This window comes from Mesocricetus auratus, unplaced genomic scaffold, assembly GCF_017639785.1.
Source record: "Mesocricetus auratus isolate SY011 unplaced genomic scaffold, BCM_Maur_2.0 Super-Scaffold_100025, whole genome shotgun sequence".
Classification (NCBI taxonomy): domain Eukaryota; kingdom Metazoa; phylum Chordata; class Mammalia; order Rodentia; family Cricetidae; genus Mesocricetus; species Mesocricetus auratus.
In genome coordinates, this window is record NW_024429206.1 from 4,271,616 (window position 1) to 4,293,580 (window position 21,965).

Here is a 21,965-nt window from a genome sequence, read left to right on the forward strand (position 1 = left end):
ATTGAATCCCCCAGAGCTGGGGTTACAGGGGATGGTGAGCTGCCAAATGTGGGTGCTGGGAACTGAACTCAGGCACTCTGCAATTGCAATAAGGGCTCTTCATGGGTGAGCAATCTCTCTACCCATAACCATCACTTTTAATGTTCTGCATAATAACCCAGAGTGAGAGTCTGTGTTTGAGTCCTAGCTCTATTCCTGCCTGGCTCTGCAGTCCTGTTTCAGTCATCTCTGCTAAGAAACTAATTCCCTGGGCAGAAGGCTTTGTCTTGGAACACTGTCTAGGTTTGTAACTCTGTCACCTTGTGCCTTGGGGATGAATGCAAACTCCTGATCCTTCTGCTTGTACCTCCTTAGTGTTAGGATCACAGGCATGTGCCACAACACCGAGAAACTATTTTGTGATGCAGGTGTGCGCATACCCAGAATGAGAGCACTTCTCCCAGAAGTTTGCATAGCTTGCAAAGACACCACCAATCAGGAGCAAGGGGGAACTAGTTAGGGCCCATTTTCCACCTGACAAGAATCCCCTCTGCTGCCGTCTAGCGTCAAATGACGACATTGACCTTTCTTCGCTGTCGGACCTGTCTCACTAAATCCTGAAGTCTTAACCATTCTGCAGGCAGAGCCTGCTGGCTTGCCCACCAGAGCACATTGCTCATGTTTAATTCATAGCCCATCACATTGCCTGACGAATGAATATTTATCAGCTTTTTCATAAGAGGCAGGATGGTGTTTTCTTTCTTTGCTACCAAAATTCTATGCCCCAGCAAATGAAATTTGTGAACAAATATATATTTAAAAAATAAGAAGCAAAAGAAAAAAAAGTAACTCCCAGCCAAGTCCATTGCACTGGTAATTTTCCATTCTCTGGTGCCTGGAGTGTACACGGAGGTGGATTCCGCTTAGCAGCAACAGAATCCTGCTGACTTGTTCAGAGTCCAAACGCTGCCATGAGCCTTACCGTCATCCCCACAGGAAGCTCCCTCACACCCCCAGCCTGCCTCATTTCCAAATGCTCAGGAGCCCCAGAGTCTCCAGCACTGTGGACCCTCTGTGTGGTGATCAAGCATGTGTGGACCAAGGAGAAAAGGCTTCACATGCCGATTGGTTTGGACCCAAACCAAACTGTGGAGCTTCCAAAATGTGCTGCCAAACAGAGAGGGGACGGCTTACTCTCAGAGAAAGGGGAGAATCACACAGAAGGATCTGTGTCTACTGCTGGAGCTGCCCCGTGAGCAAGAGCCCGAAGACTGTGGCTCTGTTTACCTATCCAACCTCATGGCTCACTGAGGATGGATTCCAAGTACAGCTGGGCACATACACACACACACACACACACACACACACACACACACACACACGATGGTTCAGTGTGGCTGTGGACAAAGTCTGTGGATCAACCACCCTTCAGCCTGACCCTGAAAGACTCTGCAGCTGCTATGACTGCTGCTGCTCTCGATAGAAGCAGCTCACGTGCATGAAGCCCTGCCTGTGTGCCCGGGCCTGAGTCTGCACGTTGGCTGCTCTACAGTATTTTATCTCCAGGGCACTGGTGGAGGCTGCTGCTGCTCCCATTCTAGAGGTGAAGAGACTGGGGCAGACAGATAGTCACTTACCCAAGCGACAGCTGGAGTCACACCTATCTGACCCCAAGAAACACATTCTTCCACTAACCCTCCTTTGGAATTTAGAACCTGGCTTCCAGGGAGCAGGCCCATGAACACCTGTGGAATTCCCTGACATTTGGTTCATCTTTATGGGCCTCACTTACCAAAGTGGCTGAAGGTGCTTGCTTTCCAGGGCTCCCACACGGATGCCACCAGGCTCTACCCACCAACAAGCCCACAGTTGTTCATCATGGGGCAGCTGTATTGTGGAGAGTGAGGTGTGAGGAGCAAAGACGTGGCTTCGTGCATTTGGAGCAGGATTGTAAACAGGAAAGGAAGGGTAAAAGTACAAAGATAGATTGCGTGTATGTGTGTGTGCACACATGCACATGCACACACGTATGTATGTATCTGTATGTGTCTCTCTGTGTGTGTACAAGCGTGTGGCTTGTGTGTGCCTGTGTGCAAGTGCGCACACACATACATACATGCATGTGCGCTTGTGTGTGCATGCACACCCGCGTGTGTACCCAGCCTTCTGGTTAAAATTACTGAGTCCTTGCTGGGAAACTTAATTTCAGTTAAGGGCAGGGATGCATGAGACATCAGAACAAGAGGAATTGATGATGGGTGCCCCTGAGCTGGGGTTGGATAGCAAAGGGCACATCTGTGAGCCCTGGAGAGGACAGCCAGTGCAAAGGCCCTGGGATGGCCTGTTCGTTTCATTCTCAAGTGAGGCTCTCCTCAAACATTCCCATGGGCCACCTCAGAGCATGGGTGAAGCTGGTCCCCTTGGGTTTTGTGCTGTCACAGGCCTTGTGAGTGAGACACAGGACATACCACTCTATTTCATCTTATTTTCTGTGTGCCCTCATGAAGATTTTAGGAGGGCATTCTGGGTTAGGATGCAGTCTAGGGCTGAGATGTGATGCCAATCACAGACCACTCTCCACACGGTCCTCACGGCCCTGCTCTCAGACCCCTCATGCCCCAGCTGCCCTCGAGCAGTTCATACAGAACGGCCTCTGCGGCCCACATGGGAGCACGGGGCCTCCTCCTGCTCGTGAGCCAGCATCACATACCTTCCTCTCTTCTAGTCCCTCAGAGGTCGAGTCAAGCTTCTTCAGTAGCAGAGGGTCCAGCACCTGGAACCGACGGCGGAATTGAGTGAGCCCCATGTGGTCAGCGTAACCTGGGGACAGAGCAGGCCAGTCACAGGTGGGAAAGCACCTGGTAGGTAGTGCTCAGTCAATGCGGGCTGTGGCTCACATGTCCCTGCCCAGGACTTCTTTGTACAGACCTCTTCCTCAACTCTGCAGTGTCTTTCCAAGACTTTCTCTCGGGTGACTCTTTCTCAATAGTTCTCACACACTAATACCCCTTCCCTCCAGTGTCCCACGGAACATGCTTCTCTGTTCACCCTATGGGACAGGTTGTTAAAGCTTTTGTACACTGACCAAGGTATCATGCTTCTCATATAATCTAAGGGGTGAGAAAAGTAATGGGAACAGACAGTAGATGCCACACAAATCACATACCACACACATATACACACCATACACATCGCATAAACACATCACATACACAACAGATACATACTCAGACAGACACAAACACACCACACACACACACAATGCAACACCACACATGCATGCATACACACAAACTCATGAACCCACACACATATATTCACACAGACACACAATCACATACATGTACACATATACTCACACTCTATGATGCAACCGTGCCTGCTATCAGTCAGGCTGGTCTTTTGACTGTGGGGCCTGGCTGCCAGCTGTGAACTCTTTTCTTTCCCCTGTGACATTCATTATTCACCTCCCTCTGCCTATGCAGTGGAGAGTGGGGGGGGCGGTCTCAGCCTTGTCTTTAAGAACCTCATCTTCTCTGTCAGATGCTCTGTCTCCACGGCTCCACTATTGACATGGGGTTTGCAGTGACCACAGGACAGGACATCAGAGACCATAGGACATGGTACAAACAGGCTGCATGAGACAGTAGCCTGGCCTCTGCAGAGAGTGGCTGAGCTTAAACTTTGGATGCTGAGTGTTATTCAGATCAAACTCAATGCGTAAGATTAACCAACAGCAGAAACCACAGGCACCAGGTTGCATACTAAACAGACCTGAACTCTTTTCCTTTGCCTAAAACCCCACATTCCCCCATCACTCAGCTGTACCTGGCAGAAGCCGAATGGCCAGTGAAGGCAGCTGTGGCCTCCCCTGGTGGACTGTTAGCTCTGCATCCAGCTTGATCCCACTCTCTGAAACCCCAGCTCTTGTGCCTTCCTGCCTTGACCCTGTGGTCCCTCTGCTAATTGTCCTCTCACCTGCAAGATGGCAGCTAAATCTTCCTCCTTGGGACCTGATTATTATTTTACCTCTGCTGGGGGTACCCCCACCCATTAATAACAGGAAAGCCCCCCAGGCATCCATGAGCCTCTTGCCTCTGCGCAATCACCTTGTCACCCCTGCAGTGGCACAGATCTTCACACCAGCCTACAGTCTGAAAACAAACTATGACTGGCTTGAGAAAAATCTACTCCTCCTGTGACAGGTATGGTAGGCTAAGTCTAGCCCTCTGGAGCCAGAAGCAATTCTGGAAGTCAGGGAAACCTGACTCAGATTCAGGAGTTGCTTTTGTCCGTGCAGTGTGGCCCTGAGGGGTCCGTCATTGTTCTGAGCCTCAGTTGCTTCATCTATAAAATAGGAGACAGATTCAACTTTTCTCACTGTGTGCACAGCGCAGGGCACATAGTGGGTGCTCCTGTTCTGTGACCATCTGACCTATAATGATGGTCCTTATCCTATGGCTGACTGGCACATAGTGGGTGCCACCAGGACAAGGACACCTTGTCCCCATCTGTTTCTTACCTGCCCTGTGCAGTCGCAATGCCTCTAGGAGATGAGAGCCTGCAAGTTGAACCCTCAGTGATGGAATGTCCAGAGCTGGGGGCTCATTGGCTACACCTTGGTCTCCACCAGGCTGTGGAGGTGATGGAGTCCCCTGCCCAGGCTTGCTTTCCACTGAGGCTGGCACAAGACAGTGGATGAAGTGCAGCCGAGACCGACTCAGCAAGCTGATGAGAGCATCCTGGGACCGAAGCAGACAGGGAATCAGAGCCAATGTCTCAGGGGGACAGACAGACACACATTGAGCATGGTCTGGACATTCCTGGGGACTCCCTATGTTCTACACCCAATGCATTGTGCTTATACTGGTTTATGTTCAAGAGAAATAAGTGGCCTGGTGGACACAGCTGGGGAAGCTGAGATATGGAGGAGGACAGTGAATGGGACCAGGTCACAGAGACACCCCCTCCCAGCAGAGGAACCATGGCTGGAACCCAGGACTGAGTACTTGGGGCTAGTACCCAGGACTTAGTACTTGGGGATAGTACTGTGTGATTTTCATTCTTCAGACAAATCCTTCCCATGGTCTGCGATCTGCAATTGCAGTTCCTTCTTACATTCAACCTGACCAGCGACCAAGCTGATGTTCACTTATGTTATCAGGTTAAGGTAGCATGTTCACACGGGTGCTGGATCCTGCTGCCTGTGCCCCACCAGAGGGGCTGTCTCAGGAAGAAAGGCAGGTAGAAGTAGTCTGACAGCTCAGACAAAGGGGCAATGGTGACCCATGAGTATCCCCCAAGGCCCTCAGCTTAACACCAAATATCCAAGACTCTGGCCTTGGACCTGGGTGAATCATTTCTCAGGGGTGCCCATGGCCACACTTCTCCAGAACTTGGAACCTCTGTGTCACTCTCAGCAGAACCGGAGAACCTATCCCTGGGGTTTTGCAGGGCATTGTAGAAGTGAGCATCCTGCTGAGGTAGTGGTCTATGTCATGGAGGTCCAAGGTGACCCAGGTCATAGCCTGGCTCACTCACTCACCATCTGCAGCTTGATCTGGGCACAGGGAGCCTTCCTCTTCAACGCAGCGACACTGCTGGCAAAAGCCCTACGCACCACACGACCCCGGTGCAGAGCCTGCTGAGAGGTGCCCTCAAGGCCTGCCACCGCACGGCACAGGGGAGGCAGCTTGGCCCGGGCCTGGAAGAGGTCCTGCAGCTCCTTCCTAGTAAGGAAGAGAGAGCAGGTTGCCAGGGACTCTCTGGCAAGTTCACCCATGTGGAAGAAAGACATAAGCCCCTCTATTCACAACCTTCCTATCTCAGAAATGCTGGCTCTTTCCTGGGCAACTTGCTCTTCTCTGCCCATGAGAATCACCCTCCCAACAATCCCACCCCCACCATCCTGAAGGTACAGACAGCCATGTTAATTCTCCCTATAATAGGCCAGGTATACAGTAGGTACCAACTGTATGGTTGTAGGAATGAATGACTCACTGCTATAAGACAATAATGAGGTGTCGAGGCTCACACCTAAGCAGTCTCCACCTTCCCTGAGCCTACCCATAGCAGGACTCTTCCAACATGTATTGTGAGGGTGTCTGACTTCTAAGGCTCCCTCAGGAGCCCAAGCTGGCCTTACACAAGGGCAGAGAGGTACGGAGCCAACCTAGGTGTCCAACAGAGGCATGGGTAAAGAAACACGGCTTGTATCACAACTGAATCCTTTGGCCATGCAGAAGAATGAAGTTAGGCATTTGCAGAAAAATAGATGTAACTGGAAATAATCACATCAAAAGACCTCAGGCAGTCTCAGACAGATGGGATCACTGCTTTCTCTCATCTGTGGAACCAGACCGGAAGAAACATGGGTCATCTGTGTTCTGATTAGAAGCAAATCCATCTGGGAGCAAAGAGGGCTAATGGTGGAGGAGATGGTGAGGTAGCTCAACCATGGGCCTGAAGCACATATATAGGATGTAACGGTTGCCATCCAACCCTTCAGACGGAGCAGTCCACATGGGGGCCAGCAAAACAGCCTCACATAATCCTGCATCATAATTTTAAATAATATATCCAAGTTATTGTTCTTTTTTCAAAAAGAAAGAGGCAGCTAGACAGAACCCACAGCTCCAGTGGAAGGAGCTGGAAGCCAGAGGTCTGGTTCCTGCCAAGTACCACCAACCCTATCTGGCCATGAAACATTTGGGGATCCTTTGTCACTACCCAAAAGCCCAGGTCCCACTCTAGCCCCGTCCTAAGACAAGTGATTCAGACCAATGCGCACTGGCTCACAGGGCCAGAGGTGTGTGCAATGGATTAAACGAGTGAGCAGGTGACAAGAATGGACAGAGGTGTGGCATACAGTGCACTGCCATCAAGGTCTAACCAGGATACTGAGGCCACACCCAGGAGCCACGAGCCTGGGGTGGAGACGGCAGGTGCTCCCAACCCCAGCCCTGCTCTGATGTGTGGCTGTATCAGATGGAACAGATGGAATCCTCTGCTTTTCCTTTTTCCTGTGACCTTGGGCAAGTCCCCTGTTCTCTCTGGGAGGCATCAGCTACCCAGCTATAAATAACCTAAGCAAGACTGCTGTAGCTTGAGAGACACGCAATCTTCTGAAAGCCCTTGAGATTATAGGTAGAGCCCTGGAGACACCATGCTGAGCCCAGTCCTGGTGGCTTCACTGAGGCCCTGACTACGGATCCTCACTCTAAGGTCCAGCAGGGCTTGCTCTCACAGTCACCAGGGTTGGCTTCTGTGGGCGACCTGCTGCAACAAGTTCAAAATGCTCATTTAGTTATGCTTGTTTGGTGGTTTTTCCTGTTGTTGTTGTTGTTTGAAACAGGGTTTCACTGTGAGACCTGGCTAGCCTGGACTTTACTGTGTGAGCTGGGCTGGTTTCAGTTGACAGAGATCTGCCTGATTCTTCCTTCCATGCATGGCAAAACATTTTAATAGGCTTTATGCCCAGTAGTACTATGCCTCTCTGCCCTTGTCCTGGCACTGAGACCCTGACTCACCTGGTCAGTAAGGGTTTGCCTCACCCTTCCCTGACTCAACACCCCTCACTTGGCTTCAGATGCAGGTCTCAGAGCAGGAAGGAACTCTACCAGACCCCAAGGTGTGCTCGGAGAGTCTGCTGCAACCCAGGCTCCTCCCTGAGCCTCCTGCTACTTTATATTGTAGATATTTTTAGTAAGCACCCTCGTGTGGTCACTCCCACGTCTCGTGCTATGGAGTGGAGGCCCAGGGTGAGCTGCAAAGAGACAGAAGCACAGTCTGCATGTCCCCTGAATCTTCTGCCTGGTGTGGCTTTGACTCTATGGTGGAGGAAGCCATAGGCAAGAGAGTGACTGCTCGGCATCACACTCAAGGATAGAACCAGGGTTTGACCCCAGTGTCCTAGACCCTCGTTCACTGAGCCTCTTTTATCCCTCATTTCCCATCTGGGACTCAGCTACAGCTATGAACTCCCATGGCCTTCTGGGTTTTGGGGTTCCAATGAACTCTGACCATAAGACCCTAAGATCTTCCCTGAGTATTGTTGAGGTTCAAGCTGTATCCTAGCTCTGCCAGCAGAGTCAACTCCATGGTCAAAAAAAATCAAGGGACTTCACCACATTATCCTGGCTGTAAAATGGAGCTAAGGATGCAGCATGGACACAGCGCACAGTAGGCCATCAGCACACAGTCCTTCTTGATCAGTCTGCCTCCCCGAGACACTGGTGCCTCCTTCTCCACCTGCCTCTAGGCTCTGCCCCCAGTGGGTTTCCAGCACTGACCCTGATAGGCAAGCACCGTCACCAAGCAAGCGTTTTCTTTCAACCTGGAAGTGGAGCCGGGATTGCTTCACGCCTCATGCTAGTGCTTCTGGTATGAGTGAGCAGGGAGTGCAAAGAGCTATTCCTACTGCTACAAAACATCATTTTGGTTTTATGAGCCCCCGGGTCCTGGGATGTCCATAAAAGTTACTCCAGTCACATCATCTCTCAGATACTTAATGAAAGGTGGAAAGCCAAAACACAGAGACACGGCGTTTTAGCTGTGAGCTGACTCCCCCAAAGGCCTGCTCTGCTCTGCTACTGGGTCTGCTCTGCCCCGGGGGAGACATTGTGCCGATCCAATTGGAGCCATGGCCTTCGTTCCACAGCTGCAGACAGGATGGGATTTCTAGACTGCCGTCCACTGTCGCTCACTGGGTTGTTGCTGAACAGAAACAGCCATGGGGGTAGATGGCCCTGCCCTGCCCCACACCCAGCTCTGCTCACCTTTTTGACTGCTGCAGGACCTGTGGGGCCTCCAGGGCTGAGAGATTGGGCTTGGCTCTGCGAAGCCAGCCTGTGAGGTCATAGCGCACAGGGTCCTGTCCCAGCTGGTGGAATAGCTCACACTGAAGGGGCTGCTCACAGATGCGCAGCACGGGGGGCCCTGGAATGAGATAGTGGCATGGGTGCCGGGGGTTCATGAGTAATGTGCACCTTGTTCCCATACCCTACCACAAAATTTAAAGAGTCGACGTGTTTCTAGATAGCTAAAGCCAGCAGTTACTTCCAGATATACTCTGTTTTTGTCTTCTTAAACTCCAGACACATATTTAGCCCCCAAATCAGAGAACACACATTCCTCCTGAGTTTCCTGTACATACCCATCTGTCACCTGGGCTGTGATTTACCTCAAGTTTCTTTTAAACCCACTCACGTTTTTTCCAAGCACATTCTTTCTAGAAGAAACATTTGACCTGGTGTATATATACAAGCTTCATTTCTTTTCTACCATGAGTGGAGATAAGCAGTTGTTAAATACTTTAAAACATGCATCCATGTTCAATCTAGTCAAACAAGGGCTCGTTTGGGGGACACTGGCCCCAGCCCCTTGCTTACGAGGGACAGGATCAGAGACACAAATGGCCTGGCCTGTGGGTTACAGGGAATGCAGGCAGATGCACTGGAATGAATTACTGTGTGGAAGGGACCAAGTCACGGAGTCTGTCTCGGAGTTTGGTTCCCTGGTCTGCGAAGTGGAGCTTAAATAATACATACCTCCCAAGGTGAGTACAGGCCAAAGGATGCATTTAGATGGCACATGGCACATGGTGCTCACTCAACAAGCGGCAGCACTGCCACCACTGTTTACTTATGTTAGCCTGTGGGTGATGCTTCAGAATCACAAAGTGTCTGTCTCTCTCTTTGTCCTTGGTGCTCAGTGTCGTGCTTGGCATATGGATTGTAGGAAGCATTGGGGAATGGATGGATGGGTGGGTGGGTGGGTGGGTGGGTGGATGGATGGATGGATGGATGGGTGGGTGGGTGGGTGGGTGGGTGGATGGATGGGTGGGTGGGTGGGTGGGTGGGTGGGTGGATGGATGGATGGGTGAACACTACTGAGAGATAAAGCCTTGTTTTGTATTGTTCCAGTCCTTCATTAACTCCCCTGTAAGACTGAATCTCCAGACAGGGTCTTTTCAGACCTTTCTATTCAACCCCTAGGACAGAATGCACAGGATTTAAAGTCCAGGGACACAGTTTCCTGGGGACTCCACCAACCCTTGTTGGTCTCTGTGGTAGTTTGAATAAGAGTGGCCCCCATTATACTTATGTATTTGACTACGTGGTCATCAGGGAGTGGCACTATTTGAAGGATTAGGAGTTGTGTTACTGAAGGTAGCCTTTAAGATTTCCAAAAAACCCACGACAAGCCAAGGGTCTCTCTTTTTCTAAAACGGGCCCAGGCACTGAGATTGCCTAGCAAAGAAGTCGGAGCCTTTCCCAGCTGGTATAGATAGATTCCCATGCCAAGGCAGGACTCACCCCTACCCCTAGACCCTGACTCCCTTACCATCAGCCCCAGCTGTCTTCTTCTCAAAGGCTGCGTGAAGACGCTCAAGTACCACGCTGTCACTGGAGCCTTCCACCCGGACCTCTTCATCCAAGATGCAGAAAAGACCCCCAGCGTCTTCAGTAGCTTTTCCCGCTGGCAAATGGGCCTGGCGGGAGATGCAGCTGTGCTGAGATTCAGGTCTGGACATTCTTCCCAACCTCAGAACTAAGCATGCTGGGTGGGGCCTGTGACACTGTTCAGCCTTCACTCCACTCTCCATACTGAAGCCAAGCATTGTCTTCAAAGGGTCTGAATCCTCCCTGCCGCCATGTTTAACTCCCGTATGACCCTGGACAACTTACTGAACCTGCTCTGAGCCTCGTTTCCCCAAGTGTAAAATGGAGCCTGGAAAGGCCTTCCCTGGAGCTTTAAGAAGGGTGTGTCTGTTTGTAATTCCTCTCTCTCTCTCTCTCTCTCTCTCTCTCTCTCTCTCACACACACACACACACACACACACACACACACACACACACACACACGGAGCTGAAGGGTGTGCACAGTCAGCCCACCATATCACTTCCTCTTAGAAGTCTTGCTATTCTATTATGCTGAGACTTTTGGGAATAAATTTAAAGAGATAAGCATTCAAGGAATATTCCAGAGAACATGAAGTTGATTCCATGGCAGACAAGGAATTTTAAAGCAAGCCATGGCAACTTTCCAGGAAACCTGTGGGTTTGCCTATGGGTATGTGAGAGAGACCTGGTGTGGTTTGAGTTGGCACAAGACACAGTGAACTAAACAGTGATGGGGCATGAGGTGTGGGAACATCAACCAACCCTGCATGCCTGGAATCCACCACTTGGGGCTCATGGAGCTAAGCAGGACTCTAGTGACCTTTCAACCTCTAAAACCTGGAGATGGCAAGGGACACATTCAGGGCCCCATGGTGGTCCCAGGGTCAAAGCCTTCATCATTGGGATCAAGATGGGCAGCTGGCCCATCCTTACTTAGGAGAGGCCCTCAGAAGCCACAGGTCCCTCTACCATTGCATTCTCCCATCTGACGGTTCCAGACAAATGACAGACAGGTAAGGAAGCCCACAGAGAGAACAACTCCCGACCTTCCAACGGGAGGCTCAGCACATAGCCATTCCCTGGGGCTATGGAGGAGGAGGTGTCCCAAGGGGAGTTGGCTCACTGTGCCCAGGAGGAGCCATTGCAACCATCCTAGTCAGTAGGAGGCAGGATGAGGGGGTGCAGCCTGGAGTATCCTAAAGCTAGGGAAGGGCCGCTGACAGGGCTCCTCTATCGCAAGTCACACTCAGTGACAAGTGTGTTCTGGTCAATGTTTTGATGAGGTTATGCCCACTCAGAGAAACACACTGTCCCCACTTTGGAGAAGGGGAAACTGAGGCTGAGAGAGGTGAAAAGATGGGCTTGAGGTCATCAAGATGGAACGCATTCCTGCACTGTTCCATAGTTTTCATGGACTTTCACACCGAAAAGCAAAGGGCAGAAAACAGAAAATAAGAAGCCAGGGTCACAGGTCAAAGGTGAGCTGGCTGGGGTACAAATTATCAGGTTCTGGGAATGAGAATGACGTCAGTGAGTCCTCTCCCACAACGGTCTGTCTCCAAAGTCGCCCCCCCCACCAGTGTCTGCAGCCAGCATTGTCGGCTGAACCCCAGGCTCCAGGTGGGAGCCGCTGGAGCCTTGGCGTGTTTGGCTCTGATCAGTCCCACGTGAGTCTGTTGTATAACATTTCTGTTGCACAGATCTGAGCAGTGGGTCTTAGGCCCCAGGGCATTTCCGTGTCCACACCCCTCACCAGTCAATGTCTCTAACTTTCCCCGGGGAGTCCTGGTTCAGAGATCTTGGAGAATGGGTACCCCCAAGCCTATATGCTGCAGTGTCATGTCTGAGAGCCCAAGTCCCCAGTTGCTCTCTTACCTGGGAGGGGTTTTGATCCACAACAGCCACCGTAGTTCCTGGGGATGACTCTGGGAGGTCAAAGTGCACAGGAATGCCTTCCTGAAATTCACACGATGTGTATGTTAGTTCCCTCTGTAAGCTCAGTGGGTTGGGGGGGGGGAAGCAAAGATACGAACACTATTAAAACATCCTTTCAAAGTTAGCTTCAAAATTGTTGTGAAATGTATGTAACAGAAACTTTGCCCCTCTGACTATGGATGTGTGACGAAAGAGGCCTCTCAGAGCCCACTGGGCCTCGTGTGTTTCTGGCTCACATGCTAACAGTTCATGGAAAGCCCCGCAGAAGGTACGTGGCCAGGCACATGAGCCTGCCACTCCATTAGAAGTGGCTGCTTGTCTCCCAGAAGGGTGCTCAGCCTTGCGTCTGTACACAGCAGCAGTGTCTGCACCAGGGCAGAGGCGGAGGAAACCAGAGCTGCAGCAAGATGCTCTTCGTGTAGGTGACTGGGGCCCCTTGGGGTGGACGATCATGCCACCCATTTGGCTTCACCCCTGGTCACAGGCCTGGGAGGCCCCAGTCCAGCTGACACACACCTCTTGGTATCTCTCCAGGGTAGAGACAAAGGTCCTGTGGTAGAACAGCAGCTGTAAGCGCTCCTGGGCATAATTGTAACACAGCTCCTCAAAGGTGGCTGCCCGGTCCTTCCCCTGGTGCCTAGGATTCTGGAATCCCGGGGAGTCAACCACCATGATGGAGGCCATAGACAGATGGTGAGAGGAGAAAGATCTGGGAAGAGAAGAGAAAAGCCCTGAGTTAACCCATGGTCTGATGGTTCAAGCCTCCCCCATAGCAGAGATGGAGAAACCGAGGCAACATTCTATGTAGATTTGGAGATCTGGCTTCAAATCCAAGCTTGTCATTTATGGGCTGTGATGCCCCAAGCAAGTTACTTAACCTCTCTGAGCCTGACTTTCCCCAGCTGATAAACGATGCAGAAGTGAGCTGGTCCAGCCCTGCAGTAAAGGAAGTGGGGTTTAAGCATCGGCATGTCCCGTGACATAAGGGTACAGCAAGCTTCAGCCTGACAAATTCTTTCCTCGTGGTACACCACAGCTGAGAGGCCACATTATGTATGTTTTACAGAGGGTTTTTTCCCCCAAGCTATCACCTCCCTGAATAGTTCCAATGCTCTGTCAGGGTAGACAGCCTGGACTGCTTAAATCAAAAGACGGAATGGCAAGACTTTGAAGCATGAGCTGCCATCCTGCTCTGCCACAGAGGAGCTGTGTGTCTCTGGGGAGCTGCCTGACCTCTCCGGTGCTTGACTGTGAAATGATGAAAGGTAAGAGGCTAGCTCCAAAGACTTCTGGGAGAACGGGATGCTACACCACACCCGCTGCCACAGCCGTGCAGCTTGTCCTGTGATTGATGCTCTCATCAAAGTCCTCGGCTCCCGTCATCTCCAGCAACATCCACCATCAGATCTGGGGACTGGGCTTTCAACCTTAGTTCTCCATTCTCCTTGTGAAAATCTTTCTATCCATAAAACAGGGTCACAAGGGGCAGCCTCCACAGAGACATGCTCGAGAGGAGGGTGAAGTTGGGAGGGCAGGTACCTGCCCATAACCGGCCTGGTGACCTCGCTTCTCATCAAAGCCTCTATTGTGGAGATGGTGGCAGGTGGCGGGCCAGAGAGGTGGCCTGTCTGCCTCCCTTCACCCCCGCTCGCAGCCCTCCCTTCCTGGAAGCACGATGATCCCTCGGTTTCTAGATAAGGTACCCGTGCCTCCCAATGGATGGTAATTACTCAGACTGTGATAAAGGGAGTTGATTCCAAGGCCCTGGCGACGGGAGATCCCGGCTGCTCCATTGCTGGTTGCTACGCAGCAGCAGCTCATCCCTTAACAGGATTCAGAAGTCTAATTATGCTGTGCACTCTTGCAGAGAAGGGGGCCCCTCCCCGTGTTCCCCACGGGTCATGCTGGAGCTGCTCAATGGGCTTCTGAGGAAGCTGGGCTGGGAGCAGCCAGGCATACTCCCTAGACTGCCACCCCACGGACCATCCTGTCATTCTGTCCTACTTGTCCCCTGCACCCAGAAAGAAAAGTTAGAAAAACAAATGACAAGGGCAGCATGCTGGAAGACAGCAGCAGAGGGTAGCATCTTACCGGCTCCCCCTCCCATCCCTCATTCTGTTTCACTTGCATACCGGGCCAGTGTGAGCCGTAAACAGTACAAGGCAGGTTGAATTGTTAGGATCATGTCCAGCCCTTAGCAGGTGTTTCCCTATCCATGTAAGCTTTGTTGGTGTGTGTGTGTGTAAACATGTGTGTATTGTATGCACATGTGTGTATGCATGTGCATGTGTGTATTATGTGTGCATGTGTGTGCACATGTACCTGTGTGTGCTGGTGTGTGTGCACGTGTGTATATACATGTACACATCTGTGCATGTGTGTGCACATGTGCCTTATGTGCATATGTGTGTAAGCACATGTGTGCAGGTGTGTGTGCATGTGTGTGTTTGAGGTTCAGGTCATGTGCCATTTGCTGTTGCTCATATCCTTTTGAGGCAGGGTTTCTCACTGAACATGGAGCTTAGTGCGTTGGTTTGCTGACATCTGCCTGGTTTCTCCTCTCCAGTGCTGAGGTTACTGATGTGTGCTTCTATGCCTGGATTTCTTAGGTGGGTGATGGGCTCTGAGCTTTGTCCCTCTGACTTGAGTGGGACAGCTTTGGCTCTTGAGCTATGCTCCCAGTCCCTGCCACTGGTATTTCCACCAATAGAAACTTACTTCAATGTATTGTTCACTTCAACTAATGTCCCAATGAGCCTACAGGAAACAGAAGCTTTCAAGTTGTGAAGACCAGAGAGATAAATGGACTTGGTGACATCACACAGCAAGGGTGAGATGTAAGCCTGGCTCTGTCTTAGAAGCCCTTCCTCTGTTCCAAGTATCCCACTCCAGAAAGTGTCCCTGGCTTGTGCTCTTTATACGCTGCAGGAGGCCTGGGCTCACCCTGATGAGAACACTGTTACCTGTTGATGAGAGAGACCACAGCCCCGAAGAGTTCTTGGTACAGGCCAGAGGCCATCCCCTCCACACACTCCACACCGGTCATCTTGAGCCCTGGATTGGGGAGACAGAAGATGATCCATGTTCAGAGGCCATGATCTCTCCCAGGGCCAAGAGCATCAATACCAAGCAGCCAGGGTCACCAGAGTGAGAAACCTCATCTCTCAGTGCTCAAATAATGTGCAAGTGGTTTTAAGAAAGGTGCTAACACGCCAGGCAGTGGTGGTGCACGGCTCTAATCCCAGCACTCGGGAGGCAGAGGCAGGCGGATCTCTGTGAGTTCAAGGCCAGCCTGGTTTATAAAGCTACACAGGGAAACCCTGTCTCAAAAAAGAAAGAAAGAGGGGGGGAGGGAGGGAGGGAGGAAAGAAGGAAGGAAGGAAGGAAGGAAGGAAGGAAGGAAGGAAGGAAGGAAGGAAGGAAGGAAGGAAGGGAAAGAAAAGAAACCAAGTTACCCCCCCAAAAAAAATAAAAAGAAAGGTGCTAATATCCTAGTGGGACTCCAGAGACTGCCCTAGCTCACCATGCCTTCCTCTCCGGATGCCTCACATGCTCCTCAGAGAATAACTGAAATGTTTGAATAAGAATGGTTCCCTGCTGGGCTTTGGTGGTGCTTGCCTTTAATCCCAGCACGCTGGAGGCAGAGGCAGGGGGATCTATGTGAGTTCGAGGCCAGCCTGACTGGTCTACAGAGCAAGTTCCAGGACAGCCTCCAAAACAATACAGAGAAACCCTGTCTCGGGAACAACAACAACAAAAAAAAGAATGGTTCCCACAGGATAACACATTTGAAAATCTGTCTCCAGCTGGTGGAACTACATGGGAAGGATTAGGAGGTGCGACCTTGTGGGAGGCGGTGTGGGCTTTAAGGTTTCAAAAGACTTGAACCACCCCCATTAGCTCGCCATGCCTCATGCTTGGAGCTCGAGATGTGAGCTTTCTGCTGTTGTTCCAGTCTGTCGCCATGCCGAACGCTTTCTCTTAGAAGTTGCTTTGGTGATGGTGTCTTACCACAATGATAGAAAAATAGCCATTAGGCCACTATATTTTCGATGTGGTGCTACATTCCATGTTCAGTCCTCGGCTTGGCACTCCCTGGAGATGGCAGAAACTTGAAGAGACAGAGCCCAGCGGGGGTACTGGGTCACTAGGAGTGTGTCCTTGAATGGTGGAACCCTTGATTGCCCTCTCAGCCCAAATAACCCTTCTGAATGTGACCGGCTCCCGTCCTTTGTACATACAGAAAGATGACTGCAGAGTTTCGCCTTAGGGTAGCTTCCCTGACAATCCCTTTCCTTCAGTTCAGCCCACTGCCAGCCCTAGTCTTGGCATAAATCATATACTTATACTTTATATCTACACTTTGCTTCCATGGTCCTTGTTATTTTAAACTACGCCTCCCTTCTGAGACTGGGGGTGACCCTAAGTGAGGAACTAACTCTGGGATCGGGGCCTTAAATCCCCAGTACCAGGCATGGAATGTAAGAGTGGGCGATTTCCTCTGGAAGTAGCCACAGGTTCACACTCAGATTCAATCACTTCTCTCCTAAGATTTGACTCGGGTGAAATATCCTGAGAAACACAGCAGTCTGGGTTCACAGAGCGTTCCAGTTGTTTGAATTGTCCAGAATCACTTTGTTGAGATAACTTGGTCATCCAAGCAGAGCGAATGATGAGATAATCGGACTCAGTCAGCCCATAGGCACGGAGTCGGGCACAGAACAGTGGGAATCGGCAAAAGCTCTCTCTCCTGGGGTGGTGGTGGAGGGGCTTAGCAGACCTGAGACTTGACTGAGCACAGGGAGACAGTGTGTCCCGTGAAAGCAGCTCACCTGGACATGGCTGTGCAGTGGAGAGAGGCCAGTCATAGCTCCCTTCAGAGGATCAGAATCCATTTCCCCTCAAGACAAACACTTGTGCTTCACATTCTACACAGCCTGCCCACTGCCGCTCCCAAGCATTTCCCGTTCTTCCTTTATCTCCATCCCCACCCTGGGCTGTTGCTAGGCAACACACAGCCTCACAGCATCGATCTGAGGCACACAGGTCCCTTGTCTGCTTAATGTCTGTCTCTGAAACCTTCGCTGGACAGACCAACTCAGACTCAAGAAGTGGTGTGTCTGTCTGTCTGCCCCTCTGTCTTGTGTGCGTTCTGTGCACGAGTCTTTCCATGTATGTGGCACATGTATTCACGTATGCACATGTGTACATGGGTTGTGCACACACAAGCATGCTGTCTGCGTGTGTGGCGTGCTATGGGTGAGAGGAGGAGGCAGCAGAAAACTAACCGGGAAAGGAACAGAAGAGCCATCACTTTATTGGAAGGTAGTCAGCTCCAGGGACCCACAGGGCAAAGAGGTTTGTCCCTGAGGTTGACTCAGACAGCCCCTCCTCCTCGTCACAAGCACACGCATGACAAAGCACAGCTTCCTCTTCTTTGAACCACAGCCTCAGAACCCTGAGAGCCACCCTCATCTGTCCTTCACTATTGAAATGCCTAACCTTTTCCCCATGGCTCCTCAGGCCCAATCCAACTTGGCACCCTAGTGTTTACTGTGTCACCTCAGTGAGCACCCTAAATCCAGCATCTGCCCCAATCACCCTTTCACCTAGTGATCCTTTCATCTGAGTGTAAGTGTGTGTGTCTCTGTGTGTGTCTGTATGTGTGTATTGTGTTTGTGTGTGAGTGTGCATGTGTGTTTGTGTGTGAATGTGCATTTGTGTATAAATGTGCATGTGTGTTTGTGTTGTATTTGTGTGTGAGTGCATTTGTGCGTGAGTGTGCATGTGTGTTTGTGTGTGAATGTGTGAGTGTGCATGTGTGTGTTTTTGTTGTGTTTGTGTGCAAATATGCATGTGTGTGTTGTTTTTATGTATGAGTGTGCATGTGTGTGTAAGAGTGTGTGAAGGCCAGAGGTGAAACTGTGTCTCCTTCTACTTTGTGCCTTATCTTTTGAGACGAGGCCTCTCACTAAGACTGGAACTCACCGCCTCAGTGGACCCCAGGACCGTCTCTGCTTCCTCGGGGCTGACAGCTTTTAGGTGGGTTTCTGGGAATCCAAACTCAGGTTCCCATGCTTGCATGGCAGGAACTCTACCCTCTGAGTCAGCCCCAGCCCTCACCTAAGGTTCTACGAGTTCTCATCTCTCCTCTGCCTTGCTGCTTGCCTTTCCAGCTGAGGTCTCCTGAGAACAGGATAAGCCTCGTCCTTCCCTGTGAAGCCGCTCTTCAGTTTCCCATCAGTCATTGCAAACTGTGTATGCGGATAGGCACCAGCCTTCCAGCCTCTCCCACATCCCTCCTGGTTGCAGACACAGCAGCCACGCTCTCAACCCTCACACAGGTAAGGCCTGCCTCCCCGCCTATCAAGAGTTCCATAAACACGAACCACAGTGGAAACACATGAGGCCTCTAGACACTGCCTAAGAGTCCCCTCTGCCAGCACAAAGGACCCACCCAGGACTCAGCAGCTTCCATGGTTACCGGCCAGAGAGAGCTGTTTGACAATAAGCACCAGAAGGGGAGGAACCATTCCCTGTTCCACCAACGCCTGTGCTCCCTGGCCTGGCACTTGTACACAGAGCAACTCTCCTAAGACATCTTGATGACCATGTGAAGGCATGGGGAAGCATGCAGCACAGACACCAGTGCAGCCGCTGCAAGGCATGAGGCCCCCAGAGCGAGGCCTTGAGGACTTGGTACCTGAGCTGGCATCATTGTCCTCCAGACCCTGGCGTTGCGGCCCTGATGTCATTTGCTCGATAATCTGCCGTAAGTGGTGCTTGAAGGTGGCCGTATTCAGTTCCTCGTAGTCACAGCCCAGGGCCTCAGCAGCATGGTTGGCCCACTCAAACCGCATGAACTGCTTCCGGCCCACTGTGCAGAGAGGTTGAGGAAGAGGTGTGGAGTGAGATGGCAGGCACAGGGAGGCTGCATGACCAAGAACACTTCTGGGAGTCCTGCCACCCCCCATCTGGTTTGTATTTTTTTAAGCTGTTAAATATAACAAAGGAGAACACCCTAAATGGAGAAGAGGGTAGGATTAGGACATGTCCCCCCATGCATTTATCTGTGTGCATATCCACTACGTTTTGACCCCTGCGTGCCCGATCAACCACCCAACCACTTACCCACTTACCCAGCCACACATCCAACCTGTATGTTCAGCATATCTATTGAGCACCTCTGATGTGACAGAAAGTCACACATGGTGACTGCCCTCATGCATCTTACAGTCCAGTGAGGGAATTGGGCAAGAAGCAAGCAGACAGACAGACAAGTGAGATGATTTCAGGTGGTACATGTCCCAAAGAGAAACTAAACCAGAATGGTGGACAAAGAGAGGTGGAGGTTGTGTTAGTGTCTGCTGGCCAGAAGAACTCTGGGAAGATGTGATAATGGACTCGGGCTGTAACCAGTAAGGAGATTAGAGGTGAGGGGGCAGTGCAAAGGTCCTGGGGCAGAAATGAGTGTGGTGTGTCCAAGACAACCAGTCCAGCTGGAGCATACTGGGCAGGAGGGCAGCAAAGTGAAGTCATCAGAGATACACTGGGAAGCCGGCGAGTGGTGTGAAGCCTTTTAAAACACTCCCTGGCTACAGAAGGGGTTAAGTAAAAAGTGGATGACAAACCACCCCACAAGACACTGTGATGTCGTTTCTAAAGCTCTGTTACAATGAGAAAAGTGGGGAGGGATGGTGAGATGGCTCAGCAGGCGAGATGCTTGCCACCAAGCCTGAAAGACCTGAGTTCAATCCCCAGGACCCACAGGGAGGACTAGGAGAAAAAACTCGTGCAGGTTGTCAATGCATGCTACACAAATAAATAGATGTTTTTATTTTTTAATTACATGACAAACAGAAATGCAGTCAGACAGTAATCATGACAGGGGGAATAACTGACATTTTCTAAACCGCTTCCAATAGCTGTGGACTGATTTTTATGACCCAAATACAAATAACTTACTAATTAAACCATATCACAATGTGCTCCTTTCAAGCATTCTCTGTCTCCTGTCTTCTTGAAAATGTATTCCTTTACTTGAAACACAAACCATGGCTATCTACAGACATTCCTCTGTCCCCCAAGTGACTTCCAGGGCACAGTGGGCCAAGGAGACAGATGAATAATCAGTCTCAGGGTGAAATTAGAACCCTGGGGGAGAGATTCCGCCTGAGACTTTAAGCAGTGTTTCCTGAGGAGGATCGCGAACAGAGGCTGCTTGCTGGGTTTCCCATGTGCCAGCATGCAGGGGTGCTCACCTCAGGTGCCGCTTCCCAGTGGCAATGAATCTGAGACTTGGGGCAGTCAGTCAAAGATGATGACATAGCTGATGATGGTGGTAATGTGGGGGTGGGGGTGATGACGATGATGGTGGTGGTGAAGATGGTGGTGGTGGTGAAGGTGGCGGTGGTGATGATGGTCATGAAGGTGATGATGATATTAAGTGACATGGTGGTGGTGATGGTGGTGGTGGTGAGTATGGTGTCAACAATGAGGGCAGTGACAGTAATGGTTAAGCTGTGTGGACCTTCTCTTATTGGGCATGCTGTGTTTTTAGCTCTCCTTATTTGGACCTTGGGAGCCTATGTGACACCACATGCTGCACATGGAGAAATCTTGATATGCGTTAGCCCATTCATTCACTGTTTATCATCACCATTACATTTTCACAAGCATTCTAGCTCTATTGCCATTTGTGCTTCTGTTGATTATTTCTTTGGAGCAAATTCTCTCTACCCAGCCCAGGCTGGTCTGAGCTCACTATGCATCCTGAACTCTCGGTCTCCTGCTTTCACCTCTGCTACAGATGTGGGTGGCCATCATCACTTAAAGATGAGAAAAAATGACTCAAGAGAATCACCTGACAATAGTTAGCCACTCAGTGGAAGAACCTGTTGTCGCCAAAGTCCGCCCTTCAAATGTCACCTTTAGGAAACTTAGCACGTCCTCAGGACCCCAGATCAACATTCTCTAAAGTGAACCCAGACTTCTATTTCTCTCAGAAAACACATTGTGAAAGGGAAATGCTAGTTCTCTGTCTCACATGAGAACCATTGTCACCTGTCACAACAGAAAGCAGAAATAAGCACAATGCAGGTGCCACCAGGCCATTAGATTCTAATTAGATCCATTGCCTCCCAGGCTGAATCCAGCTCTCTCTTTGTCAGAGAGGGAGCTGAGCAGACATTAGAGAGAGACTGGACAGCCCAATATCCCAGAAGAGGCTTCCTTCTTCCTAGACACGGGGGCTGCTTGCACTAACAGGAGATGACTTCCCCATGGGTGTCTCTGGTCCTCTCCTGGTGCCCACTGTGCACATCTACTCTAGAGTTCCTGCCCCCACCACACTCTAGGGTAACCTGCCCAGCTTCAGGGAGCTGGTGAAGCTGGAGGGGTTGGGGGTGAGGTCCCTGGGAGAAGCTGAGGTTTCTGAGAAGGTCTTCTGGGCTCTGTGGGTCCTCCTGGCCTATGGCACATTTCCAGGTTCTGCAGAAGGACCTTCAGCTAGTGAAACCAAAGTGGCTGGTGGGAAGCTTGGCCAGAGAGCTTAACCAAACCTGATTCCTCTGCCTTTGCTCAGACAGGTGCAGCAGCCCCAGCCCATCTCAGGAAGGCCAAGGACTCAGGGGTGCCACCTGAGAGGGA

The 21,965-nt window shown here is 50.9% G+C and overlaps 1 protein-coding gene across 1 annotated transcript in view; it reads right to left on the bottom strand.

Annotated features, from left to right (window-relative positions):
- Positions 1-21,965, bottom strand: part of Myo18b (myosin XVIIIB) — a 172,443-nt gene that overhangs the window by 127,948 nt on the left and 22,530 nt on the right. Inside the window, exons 12-20 of the mRNA XM_021232330.1 lie at positions 19,021-19,194; positions 15,281-15,371; positions 12,834-13,026; positions 12,258-12,338; positions 10,324-10,471; positions 8,757-8,916; positions 5,525-5,708; positions 4,502-4,721; positions 2,690-2,799 (exon numbers count right to left, since the gene is read on the bottom strand). Of these exons, the coding sequence (XP_021087989.1) occupies positions 2,690-2,799; positions 4,502-4,721; positions 5,525-5,708; positions 8,757-8,916; positions 10,324-10,471; positions 12,258-12,338; positions 12,834-13,026; positions 15,281-15,371; positions 19,021-19,194 (1,361 nt within the window). The remainder of the gene's footprint in view (positions 1-2,689; positions 2,800-4,501; positions 4,722-5,524; positions 5,709-8,756; positions 8,917-10,323; positions 10,472-12,257; positions 12,339-12,833; positions 13,027-15,280; positions 15,372-19,020; positions 19,195-21,965) is intronic.